This window comes from Syngnathus typhle, linkage group LG7 (genome assembly GCF_033458585.1).
Source record: "Syngnathus typhle isolate RoL2023-S1 ecotype Sweden linkage group LG7, RoL_Styp_1.0, whole genome shotgun sequence".
Lineage (NCBI taxonomy): Eukaryota > Metazoa > Chordata > Actinopteri > Syngnathiformes > Syngnathidae > Syngnathus > Syngnathus typhle.
Window position 1 is genome coordinate 5,503,580 of NC_083744.1, and position 26,687 is coordinate 5,530,266.

The following is a 26,687-nucleotide window of genomic DNA, read 5'->3' on the forward strand; positions in this document are numbered from 1 at the left end:
GCACTGCTATAAGGGCTTTATTTTTGTTGGCAGCGCATTGGCGGGAGTGTCGCTGGAAATGTGCCTGAGGGAGTCACAATATGTGAATGTGAGCTCATTCTTTCTGGAGGACCATCGTTGACATTTATTAGTTGTTCAAGACTACATGCTTGTGGATTGGAGTGTAAACAGTTTTCAATTCGAGATTACGCTGAAATATTAACATCTTTTAGAGGCTGCGGTAATTATAGAAAAGAAAACTTTATTTAAAAGAACTAATGTCATAGTACTGTTATATTTTCTTGGACAATTTTGGGCTTGATCATTGTTATACAAACGCCATCCAAAGCCATGGAGTTATTGAACAATGTTTCTTACATCTTAAGTCACAGACATGTTTAACAAAACAGGCAGCTACTGACTTAAAAGGATGATAATGTCTCAATGTGACTATTTTTTTTGTCTGTGCAGAGGTGGACTGTGATACAAAGTGCTACACTATTATTTTGTGGTATCATCTGAAGACAGACTGAAGATTTGCCCATTTCAAGTTAGTTCTCCCACAGTTTATATGGTAGGCCACTAACTAACCAAATATTTTGAATGGTATTTGAGTAACAAAAATAAAAGAACTCTTGATTAGACAGTTAAATGGATAATAATTCAAAGTTTAAGAATAACCAATCTGAGTCGAGGATGGAAGGACAGCAATGAAAGATGATTTTACTCACTTTGAGAATGGTCGATCGACACTTGGGAAGTGGTTTCCCTTGTTACTGATAGTGATTTTGAAGTCAGAGATGAGCATAATGCTGTGAAATCGAATTCAGGTTTGGAGAGTACATGTCAGTGCTCTGTGTTGTGCTCGAGGTCTTTGCCAGCAAATGGGGAAATAGTTGGTTCATTCTATTATGGGACCAGCTTCACGTTGATTATACACATTCTCCGCACATTTATATTTTTCAGTTACATACATATAATTTAGATTTTATTTGCATTTAGATATGAGCAAAATATTACGGGAAGATTAAGAAGTCCTTGCTTCATATTTGCGTCAGCGTTGTCATTTTTCACCCAACATTCCAGAGGGCTGACATGTTGCTGGCAGCGAGCCTGTTGTGTCAGCTCGCATTGATGATTGTGATTCTTTTTGTGTTGTTTTTCCTGTGCCAGTGGAGCTGGAAACCTCACACTTATCCTGCTGTCATTGCAGCAGTCTTATTTGGTAAAGTTGTTCATACTGTTTAGTTTTTCACGACCTGTATCACCTTTAGTGGTTGTTTTGTCCAGAAGAGATTGCATTTAAAAGAAAATCTCATTTAAATACATATTGTCACTGTTTTCTAAATTGTGTTATGTCTGCAAACTGAAAGAATTAAACATGTTGGCCTTATTTTTTTGCCTTTATCATAATTGTGTGTTTGCTGAAATTTTACTGCTGACGTGAGTCACCTTGCTTGCAGTTTGAGTCTTTGCTGCAGCCTTGCTTTGTGGACGACACATCAAAACTGATTGAACAGAGAAAACAAACATTCATTTAAATGTACGTGCAACTGTGTAGCCAAGAGAACTATGAAAAGAAGAAAATAAAATGTAAATGGGAATATAAACAAAATAACACTAAATCGCTTCGTATAATGTGTGGATAAAATCACAAAATTACATAAATGTAGGTCAGTGCTTCTGGAAAAGGTGTTGCCAGCCCTCTGGTCAGCTGGTATTTTATTTGAAAATCACCATGAAAGCATTGCATTATTAGACGTTTTGGTTTATAGTGAGATAAATTAAAATAAACTTCAAAAACGTTCAGTATTTCACATTGTACTGTGCTCATACAAAGTCTCGGTTGGTGGTCTGTGTATTTTCTGTCCCAATATGGTGGCCTTAGTACTACAAGCTGTTGCAGGAATGCTGCGCATGCGTAATGCGGAATTAAGGTGTGACAAGAATTTGAAGGGGTGACAGGAATTTGAAGGCGTGTGTGACAATAGTATCTGTCACAACCTAATAAGTACAGTCATGATATGTTCCTATTTTGTCTTGCAGGTGTTGATTCACACTTGAATCTATTTAGTTTCACTTATTTGTGTTTGTACGCGATAGGCTCCGCACTCATTGGCGAGTTTTTGTCAACATTCGGGGACACCTGTGACGATCTTTGGCATTTGGATTGATTGACTTGATTTTCTTTCTTTCTACTTTATTTTATTTTATTGACCCTAAATGTTTCATCCGATACTACCTGAAGTCACTTTCACCCGCATTCAGGTACAGTAAATACTGTATTTTACAGCGTTCTTGGGAAACGAGATTTTGGGCTTGTCCGTTTGTATTTACTTACGTATATATTTATTAATTTATTCCTCCTAAATCACTCATTCCCTGCTTGCCGTTTATTGCGTCTGTCACCTCCACCATGTGCCGATATGATTTTGTTTAAGAGAATACAACGTCTTTGAATAACAATCAGTGCATGTAAACAGCTAAATGTTAAGAAAATCGTGGCAATGCACAGTATTAGACGTTTATGGTACTGACATTCAGGGACGTCTCTGGGTTTTCTGGACTTGAGGGTAAACGATCTCCGGGAGATGTTTGGGATGTTAAGGTAGCCTTGAAGTCCAATTAAAATGACCACAGCAATTTATTTGAAAGAAAAACACAAAAATAAAACATAAAGGCAAATGTAACCGCAGTGATAAAAACACACAAAAAACTAGTTTAAGAAAACAACAACAGTAAATCCCCAAAACACATTTAAAAATGACTCAATACACTAGGACATTTTCCAACCAGAATTCATAGGTGTTGGTTGGAAGGTAGATTCAGGTACTGGGGGGATTTGGATTTATAGCAAAATGGATAAGAAGGACAGTCCTCCCTTGAGTCCAGTGATCAGTCATTCTGATGAGTGATGGTATTGTTCTGATTGGATGTGTGGCACAGTACACGTTTTGTGTTTTTGTTTCGTTATTTGTTGTTTTTTTTGTCTTCATTTCCATTTGCTTATTATTTTGTTTGTCTTATGTAGTTGTGATCATTGGCACTCTGAGCTCTGATTTTGTCAACAAATGAAGGAGTGGCAGATATGAACGTCTGCATTCTTCTGTCTTCCCGGACCTAGTCCGACTTGTAGTGTTAAAACAATGTCCAACTCGTACAAGAGTTTGATGTTGATCAACCAGTTTAACGGCAAAAACAAGGGACGCTATACACTCCAAAAAGGAGTTTTTCTCATTAGTTGCATACTCGGGCTCTGTAATATTGGTCAAAAATGACAGTGCGATATATTTTGCGATCTTAAAAATGATTGCAGATTAGTAGTTTAATTAACCTGCTCTCGGGTGACGGATGGGTACATGTAGATGACACACAGAGGTGAGCTGTGTGAATGTTTATATTATGACTTCTATGTTTTAGAGATGCATTTATTTGTATTCTATTGCTTGCTTTATTGTGCTGGGACATAAGTTACATTTTGCATTCTACTTTGTGCAAATGTAAATTGAATGGCAGTAAACAAACCTTTTGACCTCACCATTCTAAAACAAAATATTCTATTGTTAGAATTACTACATTAATTAACTAACAATGAGTGACAGGTCATTCCTCCGGTTATTCAACAATGGAAATCTTTTACTGCGAAACAGAATATATTTTTTTAATACGAAAAAGAAATGCAAAAAGAGCATCATATTTGTGAGTGATGCAAACAATAGAAGATAAGTAAAAGAAACTTTAATAAATACTTATTTAAAATAAAATAGGGGATGCTTTCAAAACAGGTTCCTGAGCATTTTGCCAACTCTTTTTTTAATGTAGTAGAAAAGAAGTAAGCATGATAGAAACAAAACTATATACAAAAAAATATTAGCATATTGTTAGATGGCTTGATGATTTACAACTTGTAAAAAATGAGTTGAACGAGTCTCATAATTTAATTGAACTTTAGGTCATTTACAAATTTGTCATCAAAATTATATTAATAACAATTCATTAACTCATTCACCACATTAGATAACAAGTAAGTTGAGCCAGTCTCATGATGTCACATTGTATGAAGTGACAGTACTGTGCTTGGAGCGCTCTCGAAAAAAACGCAAATACAGAAGTAAACACCAAAATTGTTCTAGTAAGTCAGAGATAATGCATTGTAGAAAATTATTGAGCTTTATAGCTCAAAAAATTATTTGAAAAAAAGATTTGACGGTTGTATTGATTATTTGTATCCACGATTTTATCTTCATGGAGGCCCTGCCCTCAAGGGAAACAGCAAGCGAGGAAGTAGCATGACTTAATTCGCACTACCACACTGTAACACCCCTCACTTGTGTGTGTGTCATGGAAATATTTAGCACAAACATCCAGAGTTGCTGCCAAGATAATTTCTTACGCTGCCAACGAGTCCAAGCTAGAGTAGCAGTGTTTTAACTTTTTATAGCCAAATCAGGTGTGAGTCTCTTGTGTGAATTGGACCAATTCTTCTTTTTGTTTTTAGTAATAGCACAATAACTAATACAAAATGTATCATCATCATTAAAGCTATTTGTCCATTTTCTACCCCATACGTCAATCACAGAACACGACGTGTGCACCGATGGAAATGTTCACAAGCAGCCCACGATATCTGTGAGGGAATTTGGACTGTGGCAGCATGGCAAAGGTGTAAAACCGTCCTCATTGTGTTGTTCGGATTTACCGAAAACATTCGAGTAGAACTCTGATCCTACATTTTGATGATTTCCGATAGACTCCATGGCCCAATGGTACAAAGTGTGTGGCAAGAGTCAGCTTTAAAGGCTCATTGGAGCACCACCTCCCCTTTCATGAAGGAGATCTATTAACTATTGTTGCGACAACACAGGTAAGCCTCATTTGTGTTCCCGATTGGCTTCTTTTCATTGCTGACATGTTGTCTTACAGGATCCAGAGTGGTGTATAGCTAAAAATGAAGCAGGTCGTGAAGGAACAGTTCCCACCAGCCACATTCAGAAATGCCGTCGGAACGTTGCACCTGTGGAAAATCCCAACGATCTCAATCTTATGCCGTGAGTGTCCAAATAATTATTTTTTTTGGGTAGATGTGTACTAATGGTACCTCCGTGGTTGTCGTGGCAGATGGTTTCATGGCAAAATAACACGGGATCAGGCTGAGGACTTGCTCTCCCCACCGGAGAAGGGCCTATTCTTGGTGAGAGAGAGCACCAACTATCCAGGGGACTACACACTGTGTTTGAGCACCGACAACAGAGTGGAGCACTACCACATTAAATACGGCAACGGCAAGCTTTCCATCGATGAGGAAGTCTACTTTAGCAACCTCATCCAGCTGGTTGAGGTATAACCTTAAAAGGAGCCTTTTCTTATTTAAATATCTTCCTTGGTCATATTTAAAGGCATACATTTGACAATTCATGTTTGTTTGTGACTTAGAAAGATACAGAGGAATTGTTTGCTTTTTGACGTTACACGGGGGACAGATCTGGAATCCTGCTATTTTTCCCCCTTAATAAAATAATTTATTTTCATTTCAAGCATTCTCTCAATCTAAAATCATTGTCTCCAACAGCACTACAAAAGCAGTTCAGATGGGCTGTGCACTTGTCTCATCAATCCAAAATTGGAAGGGAAAACTGTAGCTGTCCAAAATGAATTTTTGAGAGGTGAGTCTTACTTGATATTCATGTGCGGACTGCTGGTGGTGTGTAATTGTTGCTGTTTTTGGCTCACCAACAGGCGGTTGGGTGATGAACAGAAAGGAACTGAAGGTACTGAAGACCATTGGAAGGGGCGAGTTCGGAGGCATGTAGCAATTTGACTAAACGAGAACATTGTTGGTTGATTTGCTGTGATATTAGCGCATGGTCATTGGTAACGGAGAGTTTTTGTGTTTGCAGAAGTCAAGTTGGCTGAGTACGAAAAGAAGCAAGTCGCTGTGAAGAGCCTCAAAAATAATCCCACAGCGCAGGCCTTTATTGCAGAGGCCTCTGTCATGATGTAAGTAATGCAAAAACAATCATGGAATCAAAATCACATATACTATTGTTCTGACAAAAAAAAAGCCACCCACCTTCCTTTTTTTTTTTCTCAAAGGAAATTAAGTCACAAGAACTTGGTGAAGCTGCTTGGAGTGATTACAGAGGAGGATGGCGGTTTGCTCATTATTACTGAATATATGAGAAAGGTGAGTTTCCGTCCCATCTATCGTCAACATCCTTAATGACTTGACTTCTATGAGTGTGTTTTTTTCTTCAGGGTACCTTGGTGGATTACCTGCGTTCTAGAGGACGGACGGTCCTCACTAGTGTTACTCTTATCAATTTTGCACTGTGTGTACATCGCACATCCACACTTGACAACCACTGAACAATATTCGAGATAGAATTATTTGAAGATCAAAATAGCCAACAAAAGAAAATAGTCATTGAACTGTAGTTACATTGTTCTTTGTCTGATTGTTCTTTTTGTAGAGACGTCTGTGAGGCCATGGTGTATTTGGAGTCTAATAACTTTGTGCACCGAGACCTTGCAGCGCGTAATGTTCTCCTATCAGAGGAGCTCATCGCTAAAATCAGTGACTTTGGTTTGACCAAGAAGGTGTCTTCTCTTGAGCATACCAACCTACTGCCAATCAAATGGACATCACCGGAAGCTCTCAAAGAAAAGGTACACTTGCGAAGTGCGTTGGAATTAGAAAATGTCAAAAGTCATCTTCAACTGCATGTTTTGTCTCTCCCTCAAAAAGAAATTCTCCACCAAATCAGATGTTTGGAGTTTTGGTATTTTGCTTTGGGAGATTTACTCGTTTGGTCGAATGCCATACCCGAAAATTGTAAGTATGTCAGAGATTCTCTAAAAATCATATATATTGACTGGAATATAGAGTAGATTGGATTTTTAGATGTAGTAGTGTGGAGCTCATGTATAGTCTAGGGAATCCTCGGTTTACAACAGATTTTCATCTTCATGGATTAAACCAGATTTTGTACGTTGAAACACGTACGGCTCTATTTTCAGAAACGGTACATCTGCACAGTGGCAAACCTTATTTTTGTTTGATACCACTTTTTTTCAGATTGATAAACTCTTGAGTAATCACCGAGACGATACCAAGAACCGATACAAGTAGTACCTTTGATTCATATTTTTCTTATTGAACCAATCACAGATCATTTAAAAACCTATATAGAATATATTCCATTTTTTCCTTAAAATTACCAGATATTACTGGCAATTTTCTTTTTTCCATTCATTCATAAAGTACATCTTTTGTATAGAACACACAATGAAATGAATTTAAATAAATAAATACATAAAATGTCCCAAAATATGTTTTTGTAAAACTTTTTTTCAAAGAATACAGTAAAGTGTGAAGAAGTATTTGCTTCAAATTAGAAGTACAGAATCTCTGAAGTGCAGATGTACGGGTTCACGAAACATATAGCGAGCACCCCTTGTCTGCTGCTTATAGTAGTAATCTTAACATTGCTTCCAATGTTTGCCCCTAGCAAAATTCACTTGCAACATTTAACTTGATTTATTAGTGTGCGTTGAAAACATGCTTCAGTCTCAACTGTGTGTTTCCACTGTGCAGGAATCAAAAAATGTGGGGCCTCTTTTGGAGAAGGGATACCGGATGCCTTCTCCGGACGGGTGTCCCGAAGTAATTTACGAAATCATGAATGACGGATGCTGGCACTCGGAACCTGAATCTCGACCAACATTTAAATTGTTGAAAGAGTTGCTGTTGGGTGTAAAAACAGAACTCCGACAAATTAGCACACAGCTCTGACGAGACACTGCGTCTTCAACTTTCATCTTGGATTGTGGGAGGAGGAAACCTCAGTGGATTCATTATTTGACAGTTTTCATTTTATACCAGTAGAGATGTGTCTCTTACGGTATATTTTTTAACCTTGTTTATTTTCTAATTTGAGAAAGTTTCATCACACTCCATTGTGTGTTGAATCTGAATGCATCAAACAAATGAGGACTAAGTGACTTGTTGCTCATGCATCGTTCAATACCTGATATTGAAACACAGCCTTAAAAGCCTTTAACAATGAATGTGAACCTGATGTAGAGATTTTCTGGGTCCGGGGTACCACGTAGATGTTGAAGTTGCTGTGAGGGGGCAAAAAAAAACCCCCACTGTGAGTCAAGTTTGTTTCATTATGTTTAGGGAGAAGCATTTTTGATTTGATAGATTACTTTGTTTTGAAGTAGATATTGGCAAGAATGTCAGAATGAAGATGATGATACATATACATACATACATTATACATATATGTATACTTCTCATTCCTGTAATCTACACAGGGCAACACATTTTACATGGGCTCACATACAGTATATACTATATTGGCCCGAATATAAGACGACCCCGATTATAAGACGACCCCCCCTTTTTAAGTTTTATTTCAATGAAAAATACCTCCTCTTATATTCGGGCCAATACGGTAATCCCCAATAACCGTTTGCTAAATGTTCTTTATAAAGTGTTTTGTAACTATTTTGTAGCAGCAACCTTCTGACATAATTGTAACAAGATATTTCTTCAAGCTGTGTTACATGTGTGAAGTCGCAACAAGTAATTATTACACCGGGGAAAGGAAGAATTGAAAAATCCCCGAATTAATATGACATTCATGCACGAGTGGATGGAAAATCAATGTGAAGATGCATTGTCGTTTTGTAATCTCATTGGTGGTGTAAAATGAACAGGTGTGTGCATTTTAAAGCTGACAACAGTTTTACTGTATAACGTTTTTAGAAGTTTTAATAAAATACAAAAACAGTAAACACGCAGTGACACAGCTATTTGCCATACTGCGCAATGCCAAACAAAGGTGGGAGGTAGTGATGTGCATTCCAGTTCTTTTAAGTGAAGCGAATCGTTCAACGAATCGTCCCCCCCCCACATACACTGATCCGTTTTTTGGGGTTTTTTTTTTTCCAATCACTCATTGACTCGTTCACTCAACGATCCGTTCAGTTGGTGAACGGGAAATGCAACTCACGACTTCTTCGTTTTGTTTTTCGGCGAGGTGGCAGCAGCTTCAATGCGCACTACCAACACCTACTGGTCGAAGTCATATGAACTGAAAAAAGAACCAATCACTTTAGGAAGTGATTCGTTGACTCTTGTTCACTGAAAGGAATCTGATCCGTTCCTTTGAACGAATCGTTCACTCACGAGCCAACACTAGCGGGAGGAAAAACTTGAACGCTTCGACTGAAGGAGGTGTGACTGAGTTACCAGTATGCTGTGGTCGCGTTTTGTCCACAAGTTTTTTCCTCGTGCCGGAGTAATTTTACTTTCATTTCATAGCTCCAAAGTGTTAGGCTCTGCACCCCGACCATTTTTTTTTGACGTTCGATGACTTTGGCGTGGTTTTGGACGTTGTCTTGTTCTAGCAGTTTGTATATATTACCATATTTGTGTCATCTTGAACTGCAACCAGGTATAGTCAATGTTTATTTTAGATCATTTTGAGGGATTATCATGTTTTTATATTTTATTTGGATTTTTTAAATGGGGGTTTTATCTTGTATTTTATTTTATTAAGTTGGTCTTCCTTCCTGTTTCCTGGGCTTTCAGCATCTGTGAGGGTTCAGCAGAAGGTTGAAGATATAATCTTGAAACCACAAGTGTGCACAACAGGCCTATGAAGCCACTCTTGTGCAACGTGACAGGACCCAAGATACTTAAAAAAAAAGTTGTTAATGACCTGTGCTTAAACAAAGAGGTAGATGTTTGCAGTCTTTGGATATTAACCCAAGAAGTAGATTTGAAAGTAAACAGGTTAGAGTGATCAAAATATCCATCTACTGCACTGTAATAGATGTCTATCATGACTAGTATACTACGTGCGATTTGACATGAAATGTTTGCAAATCTGTCCTCTCTATTTCACAGCTTTTAGCAGTTTCTAACAGTTCTCACCCCTGCTTATTTCTGGTGTAATTCCATTGTCAACCCCTAGATGGCAGCACAGTATTTTATTTGACAAATTTGGAAGTACAAGAATGAGAAGTGGAAAGTTTATTTCAATTCAGCTAACTTTTTGCTCAGTTGTGACTGATTGTTTCTTAAATGTAATGTTTGCAAGCAGGAGCATTACATAGGAGGGGGACTTCAACTGTCTTTCCATGTCAAAGGTGAAAAAAACATCTGCAGGAACATGCAATGACTGTCTGATGAATATAAGCACAAAACTAATCCTACATTTTGATTTATGTCATTTCCGATAGACACCATGGCCCAAAGGTACAGAGTGTGTATACAGATTCATCTTATAAAGCTAACCTCGCCTTTAATGAAGGAGATCTATTGACTATCATTGCGGCTATACAGGCAAAGCTTGTTTGTCTGTTCTTTTTCCTTGAAGGAAACACTCTTCCTTGCTTAGCATGCACTATTTGCTCTTTATTTAAAGTCTTGCAGGATCCAGAGTGATGTACAGGAGAGCTAAAAATGAAGCAGGTTGTCAAGGAACAGTTCCTACCAGCCACATTCAGAAACGCTGTCGGAACGTTGCACCTGTGGAAAATTCCAGCGAATTGAATCTTATGCCCAAATTATGTTTGTTCATTAGCTCCCGCATCAGTTAACATGTCTGTTCCATTATAAGTATTTTGTGCCACTTTTCACGTGGACCCAAAGTGGGGTGATTGTTTGAATGATTGTGATTCCAATTATTACCCAAATAATCATGACTAATAATTTTTGCAAAGTCGAGCAGCCCTTATAAGGGCTTTATTTTTGTTGGCAGCGCATTGGCGGGAGTGTCGCTGGAAATGTGCCTGAGGGAGTCACAATTTGGTGGCAGAAAGTCGAGCTAAATTTAGACCACGTCTCAAGTTACAGTCATACCCAAACACTAACCTGTCGCCCTCCAAATGTTTGTCTATACTTCTTTTCCAAAGCACTACAAAAGCAAAAAACTATGGTGTATTGTCTCATCAAGTCACAATTGCAGCCATAGGTCGTACATGGAAAATAATTTGTGTTATGAAAGTTATGAAATGATTGAAATACAAATTATTAAGCTTTTTACTGCTGAAAATGGCTAAATATGTAGAGCAGGGGTCACCAAACTACGGCCCGCGGGCCGGACACGGCCCGCGGGACCGTTTAATCCGGCCCGCCAACCCTGAATAAATTGTATTATTAAACTTTTTTTTTTTTTTTTTTGCTCATTTTGCCTGCAATGACTGCGTTTCCCCAGTAGATGGGGAAGCGCTCGCCTGCGCATTTACTACCGGAAGCCGTGTCAGAAAGCTCGGTGCACACTCACAAGTGCGTGTACGGACATGGCGCACTCGCGCTCTATTTGTATCAGTCCCGAATTTAGAGCGTGGGCTGTGACGACAGCATTCTTGTAATTTGCGCGCTGAGCTTTCAGATGCAGTTTTGCCCTAAGGCCACCCACAAACCTTCCCCTGGAATCCTTCCGTTAAAATGTCGCCCAAGTAAAGCAGGGTGAACACAGTGCCGAGCGTTTAAAAGAGCCAATTTGGCTCGACGTACGCGACGTGACGTTCAGCCACATGAACGTCAACATCTACCCGTCACAGATCGAGGTAAACGGACCAACACCTCGGATCTCGCGTAAGAATTGCCACAACAAATTTTACTCCAGACTATGACGCACTATCAAACTTTAACAAAAAAGACAGCGGTGTCTACAAGCCTACTGGAACCTACAAAAGGATTATAAGGAAGGAACACAAGAACTTTAAGAGACTGCTCATATGTGTCAGAGAGGTTCTGCTCTGACAACTGAGCTGAACTTTTATCTGTTAAGATTGTGCATGGCACAACAGAAAGTTAATGTTCCATGGTTTTTTTTCTATGAAGAACCCAGAGAGAGTTATTTAGTTATTTATTTCCTGTTTTTTCTGTGAAGAACTCAGAGAGGGTTTAGTTATTATTTCATTCATTAATAGTGTTATTTGTTTCCTGACTTTTTTTCTGTAAAGAACCTGGAAAGGGTTATTAAATAACCGTTATTTGGTTATGTGTGGCTTTCTGGAAAACAATAAATTTTTTAAGCTCCCCTACGATCGTCACACTTTTTCTGTTACAAACTGCCACCGGCCCGCCATCAGAGAAGGGAAAGGTTATGTGGCCCTCACAGGAAAAAGTTTGGGGACCCCTGATGTAGAGAATCGCTTGAGTAATGGCCTTGCCACAAAGAGCCGGAACCTTTCTCTCTGCACACACGGATTATTTGTTTGCTGCACTTGAGCGTGTGTCACGGCCAAATAGTTCCTGAAAACACAGAAAGGCCCGCCGTCTTATAGACACTAAACTCTTCATTGCTAACAAACTCGTCGATATTTATGTTCTTTTAACGATGGAGGAGAATAGCGATGTCTTTTATCGGGAGCTCCCAAAAGTGGTGAGTCAAAATTATCGGCCAGTTATTTTTAAAGGTAGTATTTGAAAGCCAGTGGGGAGTTAGGCAATCTAGATTGAGTTCATTTTCCTACCAGGAGCTGCACGCTCACCTTAACGGGTCGGTGAGCTTCCAGACCATGGAGAAGCTCATTAAACGTAAGCCACATCTTAACATTGAACATCACATGACGGCCATCGACAAAGGCCAGCGGAGAACGTTGGATGAGTACGTAGACCAGACCGCTTACTGTATGTGCGCTCTAATCAGCACTTGGTCGCAGCAGCTTTTTATGACAACATGGCGTGCTACAGGTGCTTTCAGGTCTTCAAGGTCATTCATCAGTTGGTGGACACGGAGGAGGACATCCTGATGGTGATCATCAATAATGTCATTTTTAAAAACGTTCTCCCAAAGCACCGTGGCAATGTTCAGGCTTCCATTCTAGGTGGCGACAGATGTAATCAAAGAATTTGCTGCAGACGGCGTCAAATATTTAGAGCTGAGGAGTACACCAAGAGAGGAGAAGAAAACAGGTTTGAGATGTTGAATGGATTATTTAATTTACCCATCACCGGGAGTTATGTTGTTACTAATATGTTGTTGATTTTCAGGGTTGACTAAAAAGAACTATGTGGACACTGTAATAAAAGCAATCCAGCAGTGTAAAGAGGAGGTGGACATTGATGTCAGGTAAGCACATGAATAATATTCTTCTCTCACGAGAGACGCTTACCGTCATTTATACTGCAGGTTTCTAGTAGCCATCGATCGCAGAAATGGGACCGAGGTTGCCATGGAAACGGTGAAGCTGGCCGAGGAGTTCATGCTGTCTGCTGATGGGTTGGTGGTTGGACTTGATCTCAGTGGGGATCCGACAGTACGTTTAAATGTTTTCACAGTCACGTAGTGACAAATTCTTGGTATCCTTCTGTTAAATAAAAAATAACCAATAGGCTTAATAGTCAAAGAAATAACTTGAGCATGACAAAAATTGATATTTAAAAAAAAAAAAGAAAATTAACAAATGAAAATCAGACATTACATTTTAATTGTGGTTAAACAGAATTATTTTATTATTATTATAATTATTTTTCAGGTGGGCCACGGTAGAGACCTGCTTCCTGCCTTACAACGAGCAAAGAACAGTGGACTCAAGTTATCGCTGCACCTCTCAGAAGTAAGACATGCAAACATGCACTCAATATTTGGAACGTCTTCCTATTGAGATCCTTGGCAACCAAAATATTAGAAACAAGTCTCACTGTGATGCAGTACTTCAATGCAGACAATCAACCTTGTTCAGGTAACGTTGCTTTTGACAAAATCCGTCTAAACTGGAGCAAGACTTTTTTCCTGTAGATTGCTAAATTGCAAAAATGATTAAATCAAGAATAAGGGTGTTTTTTTTGTCAAAACTGATAAACTTAAAACAAACAAGGAACTTTTACAAAGTTAGCCCTAAACTTTGAGGGGGAAAAAAAAGCTGAAAATATTTATATAATCATAATTTAGCACCGAGTCACTAATAGCATAGTGAGACAGTGTATCTAATGAAATGCGTAGGCCTCCGAGACGGATGAATGCTGACGGGTGGTGATGAATTGTCCCAGGTGCCATCTCAGCTGGAGGAGTCAGAACTGCTGCTCAACCTTCCGCCAGACCGCATCGGTCACGGCACCTTTCTGCATCCTGACGCGGGTGGATCGCAAAGCCTCGTTGACCAGGTGGTGAAGAATAACATCCCTTTGGGTGAGGCATGCTCTTTGCCCACACTAGCAACACAAATCAATGCGCAAGTAGAATGACTAAGGCACACTAATGGAGTGACATGTCAGACGCATGCAATAGTTGGCCTCAGCAGTAACTTGAAGCTGTTAAAAGTGCACGTTAGTCATTATTCTACTCATGGGGGCAAGCAAATACCCAAGTGTCATTCAACATGTTCTTTCCTCCACCAGAGCTTTGCTTGACATCAAACGTCAAAGGACAAACTGTCCCATGTTACGCCGAGCATCACTTCAAATATTGGTACCAGTTGGGACACCCAAGTGTCATTTGTGTAAGTCTCTCTTCTCTTTCAAGTAGCTGTTGTGGTACTGTGGTACTTCATGATCTTCATCCTTGTTTTTCATCTTTAATGGCCACAACCTTTACACAATGCTGTTCACATTAGTCTTGTGAATAAATTGAGACATGTTGCCTTGTACATAAAGTTGTCATTTTAGTGTGAGCCTAAAAATTAGCTAGTGACTTCAAAGTTGTTTCTATATTGTACTGGTCATTCACCAGTTTTGATGATTTGTCCTTCGGCAGACTGACGACAAAGGCGTGTTTAGTACAGACTTGTCTCAGGAATACCAGCTGGCTGCATCCACATTTGGTCTGGATCGGGAGGCTGTGTGGACGCTCTCTCAGCAAGCCATTGACTTCATTTTTGCCGAGGAAGCGGTCAAGCAACAACTGAAGCACAAGTGGACTCAAATACAGCCACACGTTCTCAAATGACAACTTCAGCGACGTGTCAGCCAACCGCTTACCTCACTTTATAGAAAAGGGAAAACGACTACCTATTTACATTTTCATAGCAATTATAACATTACAAAAAGTGAAAACACTTGAAACTGTTGTTTGACACTCGTGGTGATTTGTATAATTTTAAATGAATACAACAATGTAGACATGCCTATGTATGAATATATTAGGCACACATGATTGTGATGTAAGAAAAATAAGCAACTAAACTTCTGTCCATTTCTTGCCTCCAATTAAAAAAACAAAAACATTGCAGTCCTTTTTACCTCATCCTCAATTTACTTGATCGCCTTCTTTCCAAACTTTCCACGTTTGTCTTTCTTCTTGAATTTTCCATGCTGCATGTCCTTCTTTTGCTTCCCGTGCTGAAGACCACCATTGCTCGCCACATCCTTTGTGACCTCAAGTTTTCTCTTCTTGTCACTGTTGGGAGCAGATTGAAAAGCACCATTTATATTTGCTAAAAAAAAAGAAAAAAAGCCTTAGTTTTTTTTTTTTTTTTTACCAACAAAGCCTTACTATACTTGGTAATTATTATTATTTTTATTTACAAAAAAAGCCTTACTATACATGGTCCGAAGTACCATGTATATTTACAAAAAAAAAGCCTTAAGCCTTATAATGGTCATTTCTTTTTTCTTTTTTTACTAACAAAGCCTTACAGTAAGGCTATTATTTGTTCAACTTTGTTTTCATTACATGGTATTTTTTTTTATTTTTTTTTTTTACTAAAAAAGCCTTACTATACATGGTCATTTTGTTTACTAAAAAAAGCCTTACTATACATGTTCATTGCTTTACTAAAAAAAAAAATGCTTTACTATACATAGTAATTTTTTTTTTTACTTAAAGCTTTACTTTTTTTAGTAAAAACAAAACATTATCAGTCAATCTTTTACTAACAAAAACTAATATGCATAATCTTTTTTTAAACTAAAAATAGCATGCATGGGTAGGCAACTCCAGTCCTCGAGGGCCGATGTCCTTGAAACCCTTACTCTACTTTGAAACCCTAAACAACCCTGGTTTGAAAACCTACTTTGAAACCTGAACCACTTGCAAATGAAGCCTTTGCGGTGAAGAGTGTTGCTACTCCACCTTTTAATGCTGACCATCGCCGTGTTTCCAGCTTTCTTCAGCACCTCGTCCCATTCCTCGTCATGTCCGCGGATCTTGTACCTGGAACCGCAAAGGATGACATCACATCAGCATCAAGCTTGTCATTTGTCACAAGTTAAGACGTGGCCTGCTTACTCTTCCAGGTCGAGTTCCTTCACTTTTGCCTTCTCCTGCTCGTGTTTCTCCTCAAACTCCTTTGCCGCCTCATTCTAATCAAAGAAGAATTGATCTTTTATCAACTTTTAGTTGTCACAGCATTCATTTTACGGAAAAAGTGTCTCTTTTATAGATAGCAGAATGAAAAAACTTTTACATTTATTTTTAAGACGACTAAATAATTGCTCCACTGTAATTAAATTAATTTGGGGATTAAAAAGACGATTGCATTTCACATATAGTTTTACTGTACTTGTGAGAGGAAATTATTTTTCCACACAGAATTTTATTTTGGAGGACGAAACAGAATAGGAATGAGTTGAACAGTAAGCTGGAACAGTTTGAATCAACCCCACCAATTGAATAGTTGGAACGGTTTAAATTGGTCAAGAAATGTGGAAAGTAGAGGTGAATCCCCTAAATTTTAATTCTGGTCTTTCATTTTGAGATTTCGAAAAAATAAATTTGAACAGGTTGAATTGTTCAAGAACTGTGAATATTAGAGGTAATACCCCAAAATTTTAATTATTGGCTTTTATTTGGGAATAATGAAAAATTGAAAGGTAGCAGGTGTCAATTTGCTTTGCCCCTAAATATGTTGGCAAGGCTTTGTGAAAACGGCCATACCAAATCATCTTGAAGGCTTCGGACAGTCGGCTCCATGGTGACGTCTTTTGTTGTTGCCATCTCTGCTTCGATGGCTTTTTCTTGGATGCTGGTAAAAATCTACAACGTACAGAGAACAGAGAGGTTGATAAAGCACCGAAACAGTGAAAAACATATATGAGACCAATTTTAAAAGAGAAATTAAATAGATGAATCGGTCAGGCTCTAATAGCATGAACGTACTTGCACAAATTTGCGCACGAGGCGGTTGAAGAGCCCCATGAGCTGCGAGCTTGGGAGCTCCACTTCCTTCTCCAGCTTCTCCACCGATTTGTGCTGCAGCCCGACGCCTAACAGCATTGCCTGGAAAACACTTTCCGATTTAGACAGAGCTTCAAAAGCACCAAAAATTTCTAACAATTCTTTAGCTTGGGGTTTCACAGCAAGAAGCTTACACACTGCGCCGCTGACAAAGACACGTCACCCAGCTGCTTGAGGAAAAACAAACGCGCCATGGTCGGGACGAGGTCCATGATGAGGTGGTAGTCCACCATGCTGCGCGAGTACAACTCCAAACGCTTGAGGTCGTAGGGGCTGAAGTGAGCTGCCAGCTCCGAGGCGCTCAAAGCTGCCGGGAGCAGAGAGGACCAGTGAGATAGGAGAGTCGACGTCGAGGAGCCGTCCCGTGTCCACCTACTGTCCGTGGCCTCCTTGGCGCCTTTGTTCTGTAGGATGCTGAGGGCCAGGCTCGGGTTGAAGTTGCTGAACTGGTAGGAGAGCAGAGACAGGAAGCGCCTGCGGAAATCTGAAGTGTGCCACAAGGTTCAGTTACATGAGCTGAAGACCAGAGAAGCGGTGTGGACATTTACGTACCTTTCCAGAATGCAGACAACCAGTGGCTTTGCTGCTCCTCACTGTGCAGCTCCTTTATCATCACACACGAGTGCTCACCTGTTAAGTCGTTCTGCCAAAGCACAATTGGGTTTTCTATCAAACTAATAATAATTGTTGTGACAAAAGAAATTACAGTACCTTACCTGAATTGGTAGTTAAATTTTAGTTACATTTTTTAAAGGTGTATCACAATATAATCGCAAAGCCATTTTATATTAAGATGCAACTGTTTTCGTAAATAAAAATGACTAATAATTTGCCTTTCTCTGGGAAAAAATTAGGTATTTTGAAAAAATGTAAATAAAGTTGAGTCCTTTGTAAATGGGCAAATCTAGCCGCAGTAATCGTCATACTTACAGGCGTTTGTCTCAAGTAGACCGGAGTATAACCTGCTTTCTTCCAAAACCTGTCAGATTGAAAAAAAAAAAAGAAGAATTATTTCACAGGAGAACACGGACGACCTTGCTGTGCTTGTTCCACACCAAAGCGTCCTCACTTGAGCAGCTGAGTTGTGAGTCCGTAGGAGACCCCCAAATAGTCCAGTCGCTCCGCTCGCCTCTCGCTCAGCTTGAGGAGCAGCGGCGGGAGTTCCTTGCGAGGCGTCACCACCTCCTCCAGGAGCGTGACGGCCTGAAAACAAAGTCATTTGTGTCTCATTTTAATTGGTCCAAATCCATCAGCCGTTTAGACGCCCGTACCTCGCTGCTGACGGTAGTGATTTCGTTGTTCTGCGGCACGGTGCTTTCGTCCATGGTGGGGAACTTGCCCTCGTAGTACATCTGCAGCAGCTGGAGCACTCGTGAGCCGTAGCCCATCTGTCAGGCAAAAAAAAAGATCTCTAGTTACATCCAATGTAGTATGTATTAGCTAATATTAACTAACTCATCTAAGCATGCTTTTATAGAGTTTGATTTGCCCACTGTTGTTATAGTACACAACATGGAAAGATAACAAAAGTAATAATTAGAAAAAAAAAAAAATCCTCTTACTTTTTGATAGTCAGGATTGACTGCAATTCGCACCACTCTGCCTCCAGACAGGCTGCCAAACTCTGGATCTTGGAACTGGACACCAAAGGCTCAATGAGATGAATTCCAAACAATGATAATTTTATGATCCAGCTCATGTGTACCTGTTCAGACACAGTCCATGGAATGAGGTCACCTGCGGCTTTCTTCCCTCTGGAAAGGCTGTTGAGGATGGACTGTCGGGATATTTCGCCTTCCAGACACACCTGGATATTCCCATTCAAATTGTTTACTTGGAACATTATGCACAGGACAGGCTCTGGTCCATTTCCATGTTTACTACCTGCACCACAGCGAGGACCTCAGGCAGCGAGTTTTGCGTAGGAGGAACGGGCGGCAGAAGACAGAAGAGGTGATGGGCCGGCGCGTCAGACAACATCTGCAGGTCGTTGGGGGAATTCTTGAGGAGAACAAAAGAAGTGAGTAGGTGGAGCGAAGAAGAAGTAAAGGAGTGGAGGAGCATTTTAAGGGCTCACCTTGTAGTGCGATGCCACATAAAGAGCCATCAGCCTCTGCAGGAAGGCCTCAGACGCCTTGTGGTAGCAAAACAGGGTATCTCTGTTCACGTAATATCTACCACAGCTTGTTAAGTTTCCAATATTGGTTTCTACTAAATTTAGGAAGTATTCAAGTACTGGAACGAAAGAGATTTTATTTTGATGAACCCATAGCAGCTGCGACTTAAGTCACAGCAGTCACAAGCCGTCGAGCCATCGAGGATGTTGAACTCCTTTCAAAAAGGATACAGGTCACATGTTTGTGGAAGAGGACAACCGGAGATGAGTCTAGGAATGTTCAGGCAGTCCAAGCAGAGCAGCTCATTGAGCCACTTCTCCACCGCGTCGCCCCCTGCGTACCTGATGGACTCGTGCAGGCTGACCTCGTGGAGCGTGCGAGCTGCGCGGGGAGCCCACAAACGAGTCAGTGGCTACGAAGGCTACGCTAATGTACAATTCATGCGTACCTGCTGCTAGCCTGGCGGTGATGCTGCTCCTGTTCTCGGCTGACATGTTCTGTTGACTGTTTGCGCTCTGCTCCCTCAATTGTTGGATCAGTTTGAGGGAGAGAGAGCGACCGGTGCCTTCGTAGCTGCAAAGTCAAATAGAATCAGATCCACTTTTGACATCACATCATATAAACCTTACATTTAAACAGGGGTGTGTAGACTTTTTATATTCACAGTACACAGTATGTGTACCCCCACATTCAGTGAAATTGTACCGACCCGTTGATGGTGGAGGCCATGAAAACCAGATAAGGTCCCAGCAGTTTCTTGACTAGCGGTAACGGGATGGCTGCAGCCTCATCAATCACCAAAAGTTCAGCCTGGCCCAGTTTGACAGCATCGCCCGGATGGATGTACTGCAGACCAAGAGGTTTGTGTTTCGCAATGCGCACATTGAAAAGCAAAACGTGAAAAGCGGCTTTACCTGAATGGTCTGCCTGTGCTCTTTAAAGACGTTCACCCTCACGACCGCTTTGTTGAACTCGGGATTCAGCGACTGGATGATCTCATAATCCAGATGTTCCTACGGCAGATAAAGACGACATTTAGCGCAGGCAGATAAACCGGCGACATGATGCTCATGTACATTACCTGATACTGAAGTGCGTCAAAGCCTTTAAAGATGAACTCAAACATGGTATGGAGATTGTCCGGGCTCGGGGAGGTTACAAAAATGTTGGAGTAGCTGGAAACAACATCAGAACACATTTAGCAAATTCTGTAAGCAACATGATGTTGTTTCAGGAGACATATTGCCCTATTTTTATGCTTTGTTGGTTTATTCCTACCCAAAAGCCACAGCTCCGGCGACAGCCACCCCCAGCGCGGCAGATTTGCCTCGGCCTCGAGCAGCCGTCAGAGCCACGGTGCTCCTCAGGGTCTTCTCCGAGATGGCTTCGATGAACTTCAGCACGGCTTTGGCCTGAAGAAGAGCACATAAATTGCAACATCTCTGACGTTCACCTGACAATGGATGTTACATTAAAAAAATTGCCTGAATCGTTAGCAGATGTTTTTAAGAGGCAGATAACCCCAAGGTTGATGTTTTGAGTAGAAGTTATTTAGTTAACGAAAACTACAAAATAACTCAAACTAAAATTGAAAAAATATGTCTTTGTCTTTTGAAGCAACACCTAAATGAAATTACATTTTATTTTTCAAAATTTAACTAGAATTAAAAAAAGATTTTGTGGTTCACTGTTCAATCAGACAGATTTTCACCTGGTCCATGGTCCTGCAGTTATCCACCAACACACCCACTGGCTGAGTGTCCTGGAGAGTCTCCTTGAGGTCCTTCAACTCCTGTTCCTTTGGAGACAAACCATCCTCCTGAGGAAAAAATGGTGGGGAAATGATAAGGTCAAGAGCGCTGAGCCAACAAATGAGCAGGCGGCGTTTCATGTACGGGCACCTGCGTCTTGGGCGGAATAGGCTTGATGTTGGCCATGTGGCTGGAGATGGGCAGGATGTTGAGGTGGTCGTCGATGACAACGCAGTTTTTGCAGGAGGCAAGGGACAGGATGAACCTACGGCAAGACAAGAGGAGCACTTAGTAATTACTGTAAAAAGTTCCAAAATGTGACCAAAATGTACCTCTCATTGAATCTTCCAACCACATCTTGATGAGCCTCCGTTCTGTACCGAGCATGCACGTCCTGGAAGAAAAGTTTCATCGATGTAACTTAGGCTCAAAAGGCTTACCATAGTCATTGTGTACAGCTGCTTGAGGGAGTTCACTGTCCGTAACAGTATGACTACTATACCGCCGCCTTCAACTGTCTCAATATATATATTGATATATTATATATATATATATTATATTATAAAATTGTGTGTCTGACTTCATAAGTGTGTCTGACTTCATAACACCAAGTCGGGTTGTTGTGATGCGTCTAGTGTGTTGGTGGAGTGCCCAGTGCATGTCACTTCTCACTGTCAACCCTCACCGCTGGCTAGCAGTATGCGAACGGGAGAGCCGAGTGCGTAAGTCTCTCCCTGCCAGTACACAGCCTCTCTAACAGCAAGCCCTATGTAGTGCCTCCACGCGGCGACACATGGTAACTGGGTACAACACGGACCCAGGCTAAACTACAAGGGACTCGGAGGAGGTTTGGCCCCTAGACGTGCGGCACGCAGGCCCACCGGTGTGTGGACACGCCCTGGTGCCCACGAACCAGCCCCCAACTATGGGTTAAATAGTACCACTGCCCAGTGGGCTCCTCGGGAGAGGAATGGGCTAAGGGAGTCAACCCCTACAAAAAATCAATTTCCCCTTGGGTTGGTGTCAGGAAGGGCATCCGGCTGTAAAAAGTTTTTGCTCCAAAAATTCTCAGTATGGCTAGACAAACACAGGAGAGGCGGGGTACAGCCTTAAGTACTCCGTGGGCATTTTCATCAGCCTACGACAAAAAGAATGATGGAAAAGGAGGCCAAACCGCAGGTAGATTATATGACGGCCCTCAGCCCGATGGACTGCGGGGAGGCCTGAACCGGAAGAGAGAGGGGCAGGAGGCACGTGTTAGGGTGGCTACATGGAACATCGGCAGCATGTCACACCGATCGGGGGAGGTGGCTGATGCTCTACACAGGAGAAGGGTGGATGTCTGCTGTGTCCAGGAGTCGAGATGGAAGGGTGGTAGTGCAAGGATGCTGGGTGCAATCGGCAGAAGGTACAAGTTCTTCTGGCAAGGCTGCAACGAAGGGACTGGTGGTGTTGGTGTACTTATTGCTGAAAAGTGGATAGATCAAGTGCTAACTGTTAGCAGGGTAAATGAGCGGATCATCGTTGTGAAGTTGATCGTTGGGAAGCGTCTGACAAACATAATTTCAATCTATGCCCCTCAAGTTGGCAGAAGTCAGGACGAGAAGGATGCGTTCTGGGACAAGGCCATCATGGTGCTGTCAGGGATCCCCCAGAATGAGGTTATAATTCTGGGAGGTGATCTGAATGGACACGTGGGGAGGGAGTCAGATGGCTTTGAGGGGGTGCATGGGGGACAGGGGTACGGCATGCGGAACGCAGAGGGAGAGAGGATCCTGGAGTTCGGCGACGCACTGGAGCTGGTGCTGTGCAATACGTTTTTCAAGAAGGACGAAGCCAAATTAGTAACATACAGTTCAGGTGGCTGCAAGAGCACAATAGATTACATCATGGTCAGAAAGGAGGACCGCGTCCTGGTTAGGGATGTCAAGGCAATCCCCGGAGAAGAGTGTGTATCTCAGCATCGCCTAGTCATCGGAGACCTAACTCTGTGGATCAAGTATGTGGGGGCTAAGAAGTATCCTCCCAAGTTGAAGGTGTGGAAGCTACATAGCGGAGGGAATAAAAACGAGTTTAGGGAGAAGATTGAGTATATAGCAGAAGAAGTGGAGGAGATGATGGAGTCGGGTGGTGTGGATGGCAAGTGGCAGGCAATAAAGAAGGCTCTGCTTGAAGCCACAGAGGAGGTGTGCGGATGGTCAAAGGGTAAAGCAAGACAGAGAGAGACATGGTGGTGGAATGACAGCGTCGAAAGAGCGGTGAATGAGAAGAGGAGGTGCCATAAAGTATGGAAGAAATCTAAAAGGGAGGCAGACCGAGTGCAGTATGTAGAGGCAAGGAGGGCATCACGGACAGCGGTGTGGGAGGCCCAAGAGACCAAGAGGAAAGAATTTGCAAGTGAATTGGAGAGTGAGAGAGGACAAAAGAGCTTCTTCAAGATAGCGAAGCAAATGGTTAAGGAGAGGCGTGATGTGACCGTTGCAAACTGTGTGAAGGACGAGGATGGCAACATCGTGACAGACAACAGAGAAGTGAAGGAAGTATGGCGGAGGTACATGGAGAAGCTGCTGAATGTGGAGAATGACTGGGATGGTGAGACAGGATGCGACGAAGTGGAGGGTGAATGTGACCCGATCACACGGACAGAAGTGGGAAAAGCCATGAAGGCCATGAAGGATGGAAAGGCAGCTGGACCATCTGGAGTGGTGGCAGAGATGCTAAAGGCAGCGGGAGACGTCGGTGTGCAGTGGATGACCGACCTGTGTAACAGTGTCATCGCTGAGGGGCACGTTCCGGAGGAATGGACAAGAAGCGTCCTGGTGCCTCTATTCAAAGGGAAGGGGGACCCACTCGCATGCGGGTCATACAGGGCTATAAAGCTGCTGGAGCATGGAATGAAGTTATTAGAGAGGGTGTTGGAAAGGAGGGTGAGGACACGGGTAAAGGTGGACGAGATGCAGTATGGCTTCATGCCTGGTAAAGGTACAACAGATGCAATTTTTGTCATCCGACAGATGCAAGAGAAACATCAGGCGAAGAGGAAGAGGTTGTACTTTGCTTTTGTCGACCTGGAAAAAGCGTTCGACAGGGTGCCAAGGGAGGTGGTGAGGTGGGCCCTAAGGAAGTCGGGTGTGGAAGAGGGACTGGTAAAGGCTGTGATGGCTCTCTATTGCAGAGCCTGCACAACTGTTAGAACAGGAGTTGGCGACAGTAATGGGTTTGAAGTAAGGGTAGGGGTGCACCAGGGATCAGTGCTCAGCCCATTACTGTTTGCTATCGTGATGGATGTGGTATCGAGGGAAGTGAGGGGTGGACTACCATGGGAGCTGCTCTACGCGGATGACCTGGTATTGATGGCTCACAGCCGAGAAGACCTAGCTAGCAAGCTAGCGGCTTGGAAGACATGCCTGGAAGTGAAAGGAATGAAGGTGAATGCGGCAAAATCAAAGGTCATGGTCGGTGGTGCTGGCCTGGGAGTGATATCGCAGTCAGGAGCATGGCCATGTGGAGTTTGCGGGAAGGGAGTGCAAGCTAACTCTATCCGGTGCAAGGGTTGCCAGAGATGGGTACATCGAAGATGCAGTGGAGTAAAAGGCAGCCTACTAGCTGCAAGTGAGACCTTCCATTGCAAGCGGTGTAGGGGAGAAGTCGCCCAAGCAAACCCAGCTGAGCGAGAGGGGCTCGTGGTAGATGGGGAGATGTACGAGGTGGTGGGCAGCTTCTGCTATCTTGGAGACATGATTAACGCTGATGGGGGGGTGGACCTAGCAGTGACCACAAGGGTGAGAAGCGGGTGGAAGAAATTCAGGGAACTCATGCCCTTTTTAACATCTAAGGCCCCATCCCTGAAGATGAGAGGCCAAGTGTACTCAGCCTGTGTTAGAGGTAGTATGACGTACGGAAGTGAGGCATGGGCCCTGAAAACAGAACACGAAGACAAACTAAACAGAGCAGAAATGAGAATGATCAGATGGATGTGTGGTGTTTCAATGAGGGAAGAAAAGAGCAGTGCAGAGCTGAGACAGAAGATGGGAGTGGAGGCCATAGTGGATGTGGTGAGGAGAGGCAGACTGCGATGGTACGGACATGTAGTGAGGAAGGACGAGAACGACTGGGTGAAGAAAGTTATGTCGTATAACGTAGAGGGAACAAGACCCAGTGGCCGACCTAAAAAGACCTGGCAGGTGACGGTGGCAGCCGACATGGAGGCACTCGGCATCAACCACGAGATGGCCATGGACCGTTCCCGGTGGAAGAAAGCCATATCGAGAACCCAGTCCAACCCAGCGGCGCCTGGAAAGCGGACTTTAAACCGATGATGATGATGATGATGATGTAACTTAGAGGTGCAGTTTGGCTAGATTCACTTCATTCAAAGGGAGCTAATTTAATTTTATATTATAAAATTATATAAGGAGAACTCAAAAGGCTTACCATAGTCATTGTGTACAGCTGCTTGAGGGAGTTCACTGTCCGTAACAGTATGACTACTATACCGCCGCCTTCAACTGTCTCAACAGTTCTGGCTAAGAGGTTGGGAGTGAGGGCTTCGAAATCCTGTGTAAGAATGTAAACAAGATCACAATCTCAGCTCCACTTTCACGTGGGCAATGTTGGATGAGAAAAAAAGTACTGATGGACTCACCTGTAGAACACACATGCCAAAAGTGTTTCCCAGTATCTTGTGGGTTTCATTGTAGTAACAGTAGCGAATGTTAGTGGCAGCGACGAAAAGCTCAAACGGGTCATCTTGATTCAGATTCAATGTGCCTGTTTTTATTTTCTTCTGAAGATGCTTCATACGTTTCTTGCGATTGCTGCTTGGGCACACACGTGGGGGCCAATTGTGAAAAACAGCAAACACAAGAGAAATATGAGGAGAGGACGTGTATTGTCACCTGCTGAAGCCAAGTTCTTTTTTGTAGCACCACAGAACAGAAGGTCGCGCTCGGACGCTTGCTTTGGACAGCATGTGATGCAGAATCACCACCTAGACCATAAGCCCAAATAAATTGTCATTCTGATGAGTTCCAACAACCCCAAAGCCAGTAAAAGAATCCTGACGTTACCTGGTCTCTTCCACGATCTCCCACCACGACAAACATGGTGCGATGCTGCAGGGCGACTCCATTCTCGATTTGGACCCGAATGCGGTTGTCAACCTTCTTGCGGACAGTTGCCATTGTTGTACTGGGGACACAATAATTCCTTTAATGTTGTAACAGCTAGTATGTTATACAAAGTGCTTCTAGCTTTTAGGGGCCACATCGACACATCAAGAGAAACAGGTGAAAGCTGGCAAACATAAATGAAATTGATACGGAATAAAAGTGCATTTCCTATTCTGTTTTTCCGAGGACGGCGTGCTAGGTAAAAGTAGGAATTGGTCATTGGTGATTTAAGAGGATCTTTTCACAGCTTCAGCCTGCTTCACAACATCGCAAGCGTCAACGTGACTGTTCATTCACAGTAAATTGCCTGAGTATTTGTCGATGTAAAACAACAGAAAACAATCGACCTTTGGATACACGCATAACAATTCCCACGTTACCTCTTACTGCTAACACGCTTCCTATAAATCCCCGAAGTCGAAACTTTCGTTCAGATGAATGCTGCCATCGTGGTGTTGATAAACTCACATGGAGGGAGACGCGTTTCATGAAGGACCCCTCGGCGTGACGTCATATATCTGCGACATT

General features: G+C 42.1%; 3 protein-coding genes across 10 annotated transcripts; 2 read left to right on the forward strand and 1 right to left on the reverse strand.

Annotated features, from left to right (window-relative positions):
- The first annotated feature begins 1,956 nt into the window (after positions 1 to 1,956).
- On the forward strand, positions 1,957 to 8,781 carry LOC133157319 (tyrosine-protein kinase CSK-like). Of its 3 annotated transcripts, none has more exons than XM_061283751.1 (13): positions 1,959 to 2,247; positions 4,559 to 4,642; positions 4,730 to 4,843; positions 4,903 to 5,027; positions 5,098 to 5,317; positions 5,549 to 5,642; positions 5,716 to 5,781; positions 5,877 to 5,976; positions 6,073 to 6,163; positions 6,235 to 6,308; positions 6,450 to 6,645; positions 6,725 to 6,811; positions 7,574 to 8,781. In XM_061283751.1, exons 2-13 carry the CDS (start codon positions 4,634 to 4,636, stop codon positions 7,769 to 7,771), a joined length of 1,374 nt encoding a protein of 457 aa, XP_061139735.1. In that variant the 5' UTR covers positions 1,959 to 2,247; positions 4,559 to 4,633; the 3' UTR covers positions 7,772 to 8,781. The 3 variants fall into 3 exon arrangements, with proteins under 3 accessions (XP_061139737.1, XP_061139735.1, XP_061139736.1); XM_061283752.1 differs by lacking the exon at positions 1,959 to 2,247 and adding an exon at positions 2,270 to 3,357; XM_061283753.1 differs by lacking the exons at positions 4,559 to 4,642; positions 4,730 to 4,843 and having other exon boundaries at positions 1,957 to 2,247.
- Positions 8,782 to 9,179: 398 nt separating this feature from the next.
- Positions 9,180 to 15,173, forward strand: adal (adenosine deaminase-like). 5 transcript variants are annotated; one of them, XM_061283754.1, is made up of 12 exons: positions 9,180 to 9,443; positions 10,092 to 10,140; positions 10,234 to 10,336; positions 12,481 to 12,611; positions 12,698 to 12,758; positions 12,832 to 12,919; positions 12,998 to 13,076; positions 13,137 to 13,263; positions 13,483 to 13,563; positions 13,997 to 14,135; positions 14,345 to 14,445; positions 14,700 to 15,173. In XM_061283754.1, the coding sequence occupies exons 1-12, from the start codon at positions 9,359 to 9,361 to the stop codon at positions 14,889 to 14,891; spliced, it is 1,236 nt and encodes a 411-aa protein (XP_061139738.1). In that variant the 5' UTR covers positions 9,180 to 9,358; the 3' UTR covers positions 14,892 to 15,173. The 5 variants fall into 5 exon arrangements, with proteins under 5 accessions (XP_061139738.1, XP_061139739.1, XP_061139742.1 ...); XM_061283755.1 differs by having other exon boundaries at positions 10,234 to 10,249; XM_061283758.1 differs by lacking the exons at positions 12,481 to 12,611; positions 12,698 to 12,758 and having other exon boundaries at positions 9,181 to 9,443; positions 10,234 to 10,249.
- On the reverse strand, positions 14,833 to 26,665 carry nat10 (N-acetyltransferase 10). 2 transcript variants are annotated; one of them, XM_061283744.1, is made up of 29 exons: positions 26,540 to 26,665; positions 26,058 to 26,178; positions 25,887 to 25,978; positions 25,634 to 25,805; positions 25,423 to 25,545; positions 21,321 to 21,382; positions 21,139 to 21,253; positions 20,949 to 21,056; positions 20,516 to 20,649; positions 20,319 to 20,412; positions 20,152 to 20,250; positions 19,947 to 20,083; positions 19,686 to 19,810; positions 19,468 to 19,618; positions 19,198 to 19,294; positions 19,005 to 19,121; positions 18,826 to 18,927; positions 18,683 to 18,757; positions 18,392 to 18,508; positions 18,190 to 18,323; positions 18,051 to 18,099; positions 17,673 to 17,763; positions 17,497 to 17,604; positions 17,255 to 17,427; positions 17,043 to 17,162; positions 16,821 to 16,919; positions 16,173 to 16,246; positions 16,017 to 16,097; positions 14,833 to 15,341 (listed from the first exon to the last, which is right to left on the reverse strand). In XM_061283744.1, exons 2-29 carry the CDS (start codon positions 26,169 to 26,171, stop codon positions 15,197 to 15,199), a joined length of 3,108 nt encoding a protein of 1,035 aa, XP_061139728.1. In that variant the 5' UTR covers positions 26,172 to 26,178; positions 26,540 to 26,665; the 3' UTR covers positions 14,833 to 15,196. The 2 variants fall into 2 exon arrangements, with proteins under 2 accessions (XP_061139728.1, XP_061139729.1); XM_061283745.1 differs by lacking the exons at positions 25,423 to 25,545; positions 25,634 to 25,805; positions 25,887 to 25,978; positions 26,058 to 26,178; positions 26,540 to 26,665 and adding an exon at positions 21,429 to 21,510.
- Positions 26,666 to 26,687: the final 22 nt, after the last annotated feature.

Excerpts from the sequence above, each read along its gene's own strand:
- LOC133157319 (XM_061283751.1), top strand. Across the intron at positions 4,844-4,902 it reads CTATTGTTGCGACAACACAG|GATCCAGAGTGGTGTATAGC; the intron begins GTAAGCCTCATT and ends GTTGTCTTACAG. Across the intron at positions 5,977-6,072 it reads GCAGAGGCCTCTGTCATGAT|GAAATTAAGTCACAAGAACT; the intron begins GTAAGTAATGCA and ends TTTTTCTCAAAG.
- adal (XM_061283754.1), top strand. The coding sequence starts at position 9,359 with ATGACTTTGGCGTGGTTTTGGACGTTGTCTTGTTCTAGCAGTTTGTAT. Across the intron at positions 10,141-10,233 it reads ACTGTCTTTCCATGTCAAAG|ACACCATGGCCCAAAGGTAC; the intron begins GTGAAAAAAACA and ends CATTTCCGATAG. Across the intron at positions 12,759-12,831 it reads CGGAGGAGGACATCCTGATG|GTGGCGACAGATGTAATCAA; the intron begins GTGATCATCAAT and ends CTTCCATTCTAG.
- nat10 (XM_061283744.1), bottom strand. The coding sequence starts at position 26,171 with ATGGCAACTGTCCGCAAGAAGGTTGACAACCGCATTCGGGTCCAAATC. Across the intron at positions 19,619-19,685 it reads CACCGCCAGGCTAGCAGCAG|CTCGCACGCTCCACGAGGTC; the intron begins GTACGCATGAAT and ends CTCCCCGCGCAG. Across the intron at positions 16,098-16,172 it reads AAGGAACTCGACCTGGAAGA|GTACAAGATCCGCGGACATG; the intron begins GTAAGCAGGCCA and ends TTGCGGTTCCAG.